The 9,352-nt window shown below is 34.6% G+C and overlaps 1 protein-coding gene across 1 annotated transcript; it reads right to left on the bottom strand.

The window, feature by feature from the left end:
* Positions 1 to 423: 423 nt before the first annotated feature.
* ddx55 (DEAD (Asp-Glu-Ala-Asp) box polypeptide 55) lies at positions 424 to 8,214 on the bottom strand. The gene is made up of 14 exons (XM_042765604.1): positions 7,981 to 8,214; positions 7,848 to 7,898; positions 7,269 to 7,355; positions 7,080 to 7,171; positions 6,941 to 7,003; positions 6,713 to 6,862; positions 5,061 to 5,250; positions 4,742 to 4,824; positions 3,698 to 3,829; positions 3,518 to 3,610; positions 2,442 to 2,556; positions 1,918 to 2,086; positions 1,552 to 1,838; positions 424 to 808 (listed from the first exon to the last, which is right to left on the bottom strand). Exons 1-14 carry the CDS (start codon positions 8,086 to 8,088, stop codon positions 635 to 637), a joined length of 1,794 nt encoding a protein of 597 aa, XP_042621538.1. The 5' UTR covers positions 8,089 to 8,214; the 3' UTR covers positions 424 to 634.
* Positions 8,215 to 9,352: the final 1,138 nt, after the last annotated feature.

The raw sequence follows: 9,352 nt of genomic DNA, 5'->3' as shown, positions 1-9,352 counted from the left end.
AAAAAAAAAAAAAAAAAAAAATTAGCTTAATATTAAATAATGAATATGCCAGTGAATTTGTATTTGTAGTGATGTTTATTAAATTTACAAATATTATTTAGACATATTTATAATAATAATTATATATATATATATATATATTTAAATTTAATAATATTTTTTAGACATATTATATACTTATATTTTATATATAATTTTTTTTTTTTTTTAGTAAAATTGGGTCTTTATGCAATAAACATTTTTTTTCTTTTTGCATGTGGGCCAAATGAAATAACACACATTAAGACTTTTTTTTTTTTTTTTTTGTGGTTGATGATCTTTTTCTTTTATTTTCCTTTTTTGTTTTATTGGTTATTGGGAAATATATAGATCATATATTTATAGATATAGATCATATATTTAGAAGAGAAACCTTAAAAACTCTTAAATTTCCCAAAGAAATCTTTATTTTATTATATTCGGACATTGATGTATATGGTTGATAGTTAATACAAACGCACATTTGCGATGAATGCATCCTTCTTGTACAGTACACAGACAAACAGAATGAAAATGACACTGCTGATACAGCATATTTGCATATTTAAGTCAAATGACAGTCAATTTAGGTGCATACAGTCTCAGGAATGACAGCTCACTCTCCGTCTCCATCAGAACTGTCCACTTCTGCTGGTTTGGGACGTGAGCTGCCGGCGGAACTCAAGTGCTTGTCAAAGTCCTCTTCACTGATCTTCCCCTTCTTGAGTTTCTTCAGCAGACGCGTGTCATTTAAAAGCTCGTTTAAGTCTTCGTTATCAACATCTGATTCCTGTAACCACACAAATATAGCAGTGAGACTTCATAGAGTAGCCTATTCACTTCATTTAGAGCTGTTAACAGTTAAAAAAAAATTCAAACTGGGATTTTGGGGATTTTAAAGAAATAGTTCACCCCAAAAATTTCTGAAAATGTACTGCCTCTCAGGTCATCCAAGATTAGGATGAGTTTGTTTCCTCATCAGATTTGAAAAAATTAGCATTGCATCACTTGCTCAGCAATGGATGCTCTGCAGTGAATGGGTGCCGTCAGAATGAGAGTCCAAACAGCTGATAAAAACTGTTATCTGAATCAGGGGAGAAATCTGCACTGATCAAGCTCTGAAAACAGTCCAAAACAGCTCTAAACAAATATGTGGTTGGATTTTGATGTGACTGACAACAGGAGATGGACTTTTTCACTGGAGGAAGAGGATTATGGACTCGTATTTTGGCCAGAAAATTGTATGATGGATTTGTTTCTTACAAACACACAGCTTTTGTCTTCACCAGACATTAACTGCTGGACTGGAGCGGATTGGATTATTGTGATGTTTTTATCAGCTGTTTGGACTCTCATTCTGACGGCACCCATTCACTGCAGAGCATCCATCGCTGAGACACTGATGCAATGCTACATTTCTCCAAATCTGATGAAGAAACAAATTAATCTACATCTTGGATGGTTTGACGGCGAGTACATTTTAAGTATATTTTACTATTTCACAAAAAAAAAAAAAAAAAAAGCCTAACATACCTCATCCAGTTTTCTTTTGGAAGCTTTCTTTTTCTTTCTTTCCTTCTTGTTCTTCTGCTTCGACCAGGCTTTGTTCTTAATGAAGTTCTTCTTCAATGGCGTCTCTTTTTCTTTCAGATCTGCCAGCCATTTTTGTCTCTGTTTTTCCCGGTTCTTATCTTTAAACCGGATGGAGTCTGTGTTGATGGCCTCCTGTTTGAAGTCCGGGAAGGTCTTTCCTCTCAGTTCAGGCATTTTGGGCAAACGGAGAAGAGCAAAGCCACGGGCCAGAGCAGCAAAATCCAGATCTGTACAAGGTAGAAATCATTTTAATCCGGTGAATTATCTCTATGCATCTTATGAAAGGTTTAAAGTGAAGTCACTCACCTTTAATGCGAAATATCAGACTACACTCGTGTTTGGCGTACGCCTGCACACACGACACAAAGGCTTTCATGCCCTTCTCAAACATCGCTCTGTCACCTAAAGCCATCGCCTTCAGTTTAGGCAGAACATCAACCACATCTTTCACTGGAGGATACAGCTGAAGTGGACACTATATGGGGAAAACAAGCACAAACACTATTTTACCACCTTACACTCAAATACATCAAATTATTGTCCATTATATCTGACACACATACACATAGCATCTGAAAATTGTACATTTGTAAATAATATTTCTGTACATTCATTAAAACAACTGTATATGTTTTGTCTCTATATTTCTACTTCTGTATTTTACTGAATTATTGAATTTTCTGTTATATATATATATATATGGAATGCAATTCAAGTCGCTTTAAAGAATCTGCCAAATGCATGAATGTATTTTAATTTGATCTATTTATAAATGCTATAATTCTCTGTCTGATAGTTTGCATATGAAATGAAGTTTCTTTCTGACTTACCTTTTGATTAATGGACAAGAAATTAACATACGACTCTTCCATTGGCAGAAGAAAGACGAGTGCATTGCCCTGGTTTCCGATCCGTGCAGTTCGTCCGCACCGATGCACAAAGGAACTAATGGAAGGAGTATTCAATTTGATGAGAGAATCAGCAATATATGCACAAAATATGCAAACAATGTCACCTTTAAACAGTACTATTATATAATATCATTTATATACAATAACGGTTTTTATTAATATTTTCAATTCAATTTTTTTATTTATTTCCAATGTAATTTTTAGTAATTTTTTAGCATTTCTATAAAACTTTAATTTATTTTATATCATTTCAGTTTTAGTCATTTGAATTTAAACATTTTTATTGTTTCAGTTTTTCATCTAATATATTAATATTTTTATTTAGCTTTATTTCAATGACCAAATTTTTTTAAATTAGTTTAACAATAGCAGCAATTTGTAATGCATTGATTAAAACAAAGTGTTGATCCTTAGAATAATGTTTTACTGTGTAAACAGATTAAAATATTTTAATTTTACTGTTACTAATTGAAATAAAAGCAGTACATGACATGTAGCGTTTTTTTAAATTATGCCTATATAATAAATTGTTTTATTTCTTCTGTTTAATATGTTGCTAGAGTTAGGAATAACCTTGAAAAAATAAATACTGAATGGTTTATTTTTGGTATGCATGTATGTGTGGGTATATTATATTAGTAATATAGGGCTTATCTACATACTCTCAATGCATATTTTATCAGCTTTTTGGCTGGAATGATCTTTTTTTGTGCTGTCCTTATCTAAAAATAATAAATAAATAAACAAGTATGCATGCATGCCGAAGTTTAATACTTAATGTTAGGGGTTTGTTTGATTCATAAAGTATGAGTAATATTACTAGAAGGACTTTTAGTCACTGTAACACCACTAACTGCACGTCAGCGGACTCTATAAGCACTAATCAAAGCATTAAATAAATGATGTAATAAACTATTCCAAGCCTTTGTGAATGTAGTATAGACTCAAAGTTACATGCTCTTGAGCTCAGGTGTGTTCATGGATGTCCTGGTTACCTTGCACTGCTTGGAGGGTCGTACTGAAGCACCCAGTTCACTTCCGGTATGTCGATGCCTCTCGCCATGACATCTGTGCACACGAGAATCCCACTGCACACATGCATAATGCATTCATTCTTATGCTTGATCTTTAACTTCCTCTTTGTAAATAGCTAGAAATGCATCACACTACATTACCTCTTCAGCGCCCGGAAATCTGCAAAGATCTTGTTTCGTTTATGCTTCATCTTCCCGTGGATGCAGTGGATGCTGACATTCTTGATCAAGACTTCCAGGGCTTTACCGAAGTACTCCACACAGGCGCAGGTGCTGTGGATACAGACAACAATATTATTTACACTGATGAGGGTGTACAAAGATTTACACTACTGACCAAAAGTTTGAAATAATTAAGATTTTGATTATTTTTTTAATGTTTTTGTAAGAAGCCTCTTATGCACACCGAGGCTTTTATTTGATAGAGTAAAAACATTTACATGAGTATCTGAAACCGTAAAAAAAACAGTGATATTGTGAAATATTACAATTAAAAATAAGTCTTTTCCATCTGAATATATTTTAAAATGCTATTTATTTTCCAGCATTATTACTCCAGTCTTCAGTGTCACATGATCTTCAGAAATCATTCTAATACACCAATTTGCTGCTCAAGAAACATTTCTGATTATTATCAATTTTGAAAGTGTTTTTTTTTTTTTTTTTTTTTTTGGAAATTGTGATGAACTGCCATTCAAAAGTTTGGGGTAAGTCTAAAGAAAAACAAAATGCTTTTATTCAGCAAATATGCATTAAATTGGTTAAAAGTGAAATACATACAAAAAAAAAACATTTATAATGTTACAAAGATTTCTTAAAAAAAAAAAAAAAGCTGTTGTTTTGAATTTTCTAATCATCAAAGAATTCTGCAAAAAGATTCATCACTGTTTCAACACAAATATTAAGTGTTTTCATCACTGATAATAATCAAAAATGAATTGGCATATTAGAATGATTTCTGAAGATCATGTGACACTGAAGACTGGAGTAATGATGCTGAAAATACAGCTGCGCATCACAGAAATAAATTACATTTTAACATATATTCACATAGCAAACACTTTTTATAATTATTATAATAGTTCACATCATAACTATTTTTACTGTATTTTGATCAAATAACAAAAACATTCAAAAGAATCCTAATGATTCCAAACTTATCGTGGCAAAATCAGTCTAACAAACCTGAAGAACACGAGCTGCTTCTCATGTTTGTGCTGTCTGAGAAACGCCACCAAAGCGTTGAACTTCTCCTCAGCCCGACAGATCTGCACATCACGAATAAAACGTTCACATGAATAACTCCCCCCAAAAACTGGGAATTAGTTCAGACAAGCTAATACTGCTAACCCAACTTGTTCATAATGAGAAAGGAACGTGAATTAAAAGTGTAAACACACATAATCAACAGAGCAGCTATAAGTTCTGAAACACCTCATGGAAATGCATGCATGTGCATTAGTGCATGCGTCCCTGCTGGCTTCAGGCGGCTCTAGAGACTCACTGTGTAATAATTGCTGAGTCTGGCTGGTGTTTTCTGCACGCTCGAGGCTGCTACACCTTTCTCCTTCACTGTGATCCGCACAGGGTTGCGCAGACCAGCCCTCACCAACTTCTCCAGCTCTTGCGTCTGTGTGGCAGAGAAAAGCCCTGTACGCCGCTGCTTGGGTAAATACCCCAGAATAGTGTTTAAACTGTGGAGGCGAAGAAAAAAATATGCATTAGCTCCTTAACCCGAGGTTATTCTTAACTTTGAGGTCACCCTTGTGATCCTAGCGTTCGTCTGCAGTGAATGGGTGCCGTCAGAATGAAAGTCCAAACAGCTGATAAAAACGCTTTAAGAATGGATTTGTTTCTTCCAAACACGCAGATTTTGTCTTCTCCAGATGTTAATTGATGTACTGGAGTGATGTGGATTACTTGTGTATTATTGTGATGTTTTTATCAGCTGTTTGGACTCTCATTCTGACGGCACCCATTCACTGCAGAGTGAAGCAAGTGATGCAATGCTACATTTCTCCAAATCTGATGAAGAAACAAACTCACCTACATCTTGGATGGCCTGAGAGTGAGTACATTTTCAGCAGGTTTTCATTTTTGGGTGAACTATTCCTTTAATGTACTATATTTTAGGTCAATGATATTTTACATCTTGAGGGGATTTCAACATAGTAAACAATTTGCACCTCTATATTTATTGCTTTATTAAATTAAACAAATATTAAAAACACTTTCAATCAATGCCGCATTTAAATTAAAAACAGAGCAAATATATTTAAAATGAATGGAGGTAGATTAGTGTTGTCTATGGGTCAAAGACGAAAAAGAGTGTAATACTGCTTTAAACTGTTGTAGTTTTTCCCCCCAAAAATGTAAAAAGTTTTCTCTTTTTTTTTAATTGCAATTTTGTTTTTGTTTTTCTGAGCAAAATATAAATATATAAATAAGACACCCAGTAAAATGTCATTCAGTGTAACAATCTCGTCAGGCATATTTACAACAAAAATCAATTTATAACATATTAAAAGACTAATTACTTTCACCCCAAATACTAATAAGTTGTAATTTTACATTTTTAACATTTGCCACTATCCTAGGTTTTGCCCATTTGTCAGTAAGAATTTTTAACTAATTTAAAACACAATAAAATTTAGTATGCTCCATTATTCTTTTAGATATTTTAATATGTACATGTCAGAATAAGCATGTTGTTTGAATTTTTTTTGCATAAATTTTGTGTTACACTGAATGACAATGTAACATTATTTCAACCAAATTTTGACATTTTATTCTCCAAAAACTTATTTGAAACCTTAAAAGTAGACATTTTACTTACATTTATTGTGCTTTCTATGGACACAAAATCCCTTTTGTACATTTCTTTTGATGCGGACATCTTAACGTCTTTGACCCCTATACTTATTGAATAATCTTGTAAAACCATGGTATAACCACTATATACAGAGAGTTATTTCATGTGTGAATATGCTTATTATGCATGTTAAAACACCCAATGCATATTATTATTATTATTATTATAAAAGTGATGCAGACTCAACAGAAAGTGGTTAAGCTGCTAAGCATTGTCAAATTAAGTTAAATTACTTTGGATGTTTTCTGACTTTTATTTGAAAGCTGATGATTTGAGATCATTACCTGACTTCAAAGCCCATGTCCAGCAATCTGTCTGCTTCATCCAGGACAAGAACGTCCAGAGACTTCACAGCTGTGGCCAAATCAAGCCCATCGGCCTTCCTCCTGAACATGTCTTCCAGTCGCCCGGGGGTCGCAATGACGATATTAGCTCTGCGAAGCGCACATAACATTGTATGTGCTTATATTATTCCAGATTTAGTTTTAGAAAAGAGCAGTCCATGTACTCACCCCTGAGTCTTAAACTTCTCGACGTCCTCGATGGGGTTGCTTCCGCCAATTAAAAGAATCTGCCTAAATACAGACACATCTTTATTAAAAATGTACAGGATAAGACCATCAGACGGTACAGATGATGTTTTATTCTCACCTGAACTGAGGAAACCCCTGCAGAAATCGTCCCATCACCTCGCTGATCTGCAGTGCCAGTTCACGGGTGGGTGTTATGATCAATGCACCGACCTGACAACACGTTACAACAGAAATTAATTACACTGATGGAGCGCAAGCATCTGATGAATAAGAAATGAAATGACTTATTCATCGTCCTAATACAAACCTGCATCTTTTTTAACTTCTCTTCTCGTTTTAAGAGAATTTCTAATGCAGGAATCACAAACGCCAGGGTTTTCCCGCTGCCAGTCACCTGAAATTACAATAAATATTGTGATATACACTTCCACAACTTTGAAATAATTCATATTTTTTATGTTTTTTTTTTTTAAAGAAGTCAAATTTTTGGACGGTAGTGTACCACGGTTTTGACAAATATGAGGCAGCAAAAACTTTTTGCAATATGGAAAACAATTAGAAATGCTTCTTGAGCAGCAAATCAGCATATTAGAATGATTTCTGAAGATCACGTGACACTGAAGACTGGAGTTATGATGCTGAAAATTCAGCTTTGCATCACTGAAATAAATTATAATTTAACATGTATTCAAATTGAAAACAGTTGTTTTAAACTGTAATAATATTTAACTTTTTTTAATGTATTTTTGATCAAACATGTGCAGCTCTGATGAGCACAAGAGACTTTTTTCAAAAACAAAACAATTAGCATTTGCAAAATGCACATATGAAATATTCTCAGACGGCTGTCGCGTTGATAAAAATAAACATATATTCAAATACTCACGGCTTCAGCAGCCACATCTTTATTACTCATAAAAAGAGGGATGCAGGCAGACTGAAATCGAGAAATAATAGTTAATACGATGCAAATAATATTATTAGAAACATGCGAGTACAGCCAGTCTGAATACTAATACCTGAACAGGAGTCATATATGTAAAGTTCAGCTCTTTTAGAGTCTGTAATATGCTGTCATGTAATTTGACGGGCAAACTCTCCCATTTTCCATCGCTAAAGTTTTCCATCGTTTATTAGTTTAGAAGAGTCTGATCCGCAGGAGTAAGCGCATGAGGAGAAGATGTGCGCTACACGCAACACGCTCCGAAGGGGAAACATGCGCCAGCAACAAACGTTCCGCATCGCCTTCTGTAGGACACCGATCATCCTCCCAGAATATTTGTCTTATCTGACTGTAATTAGAAACTTAGTCGTTTAAATAAATTATCTATTTGCGTCTGACCTATATAAATAAATAAATAAATAAATAAATAAATAAATAAATAAATAATTTTTTTATATACAGGTGCTGGTCATATAATTAGAATATCATCAAAAAGTTGATTTCACTAATTCCATTCAAAAAGTGAAACTTGTATATTATATTTATTCATTACACACAGACTAATATATTTCAAATGTTTATTTCTTTTAATTTTGATGTTTATAACTGACAACTAAGGAAAATCCCAAATTCAGTATCTCAGAAAATTAGAATATTGTGAAAAGGTTCAATATTGAAGGTGCCACACTCTAATCAGTTAATTAACTCTAAACACCTGCAAAGCCTTTAAATGTTCTCTCAGTGTAGTTCTGTAGGCTACACAATCATGGGGAAGACTGCTGAATTGACAGTTGTCCAAAAGACGACCATTGACACCTTGCACGAGGAGGGCAAGAAAAAAAGGTCATTACAAAAGAGGCTGGCTGTTCACAGAGCTCTGTGTCCAAGCACATTAATAGAGAAGCGAAGGGAAGGAAAAGATGTGGTAGAAAAAAGTGTACAAGCAATAGGGATAAGTGCAACCTGGAGAGGATTGTGAAACAAAACCCATTCAAAAATGTGGGGGAGATTCACAAAGAGTGGACTGCAGCTGGAGTCAGTGCTTCAAGAACCACTACGCACAGACGTATGCATGACATGGGTTTCAGCTGTCGTATTCCTTGTGTCAAGCCACTCTTGAACAACAGACACCGTCAGAAGCGTCTTGCTTCAAAAAGGACTGGACTGCTGCTGAGTGGTCCAAAGTTATGTGCTCTGATGAAAGTACATTTTTGCATTTCCTTTGGATATCAGGGTCCCAGAGTCTGGAGGAAGAGAGGAGAGGCACACAATCCACGTTGCTTGAGCTCCAGTGTAAAGTTTTCACAGTCAGTGATGGTTTGGGGTGCCATGTCATCTGCTGGTGTTGGTCCACTGTGTTTTCTGAGGTCCAAGGTCCAAGCCGTATACCAGGAAGTTTTAGAGCACTTCATGCTCCCTGCTGCTGACCAACTTTATGGAGATGCAGA

Source organism: Cyprinus carpio, chromosome A10 (genome assembly GCF_018340385.1).
Source record: "Cyprinus carpio isolate SPL01 chromosome A10, ASM1834038v1, whole genome shotgun sequence".
Taxonomy (NCBI): Eukaryota; Metazoa; Chordata; class Actinopteri; order Cypriniformes; family Cyprinidae; genus Cyprinus; species Cyprinus carpio.
The sequence above is the reverse complement of the archived record's forward strand: the minus strand, read 5'-3'. Positions and strand labels throughout refer to the sequence as shown.

Excerpts from the sequence above, each read along its gene's own strand:
- ddx55 (XM_042765604.1), bottom strand. The coding sequence starts at position 8,088 with ATGGAAAACTTTAGCGATGGAAAATGGGAGAGTTTGCCCGTCAAATTA. Across the intron at positions 2,557-3,517 it reads GACCCTCCAAGCAGTGCAAG|TTCCTTTGTGCATCGGTGCG; the intron begins GTAACCAGGACA and ends TCCTTCCATTAG. Across the intron at positions 809-1,551 it reads CCAAAAGAAAACTGGATGAG|GAATCAGATGTTGATAACGA; the intron begins GTATGTTAGGCT and ends GTGTGGTTACAG.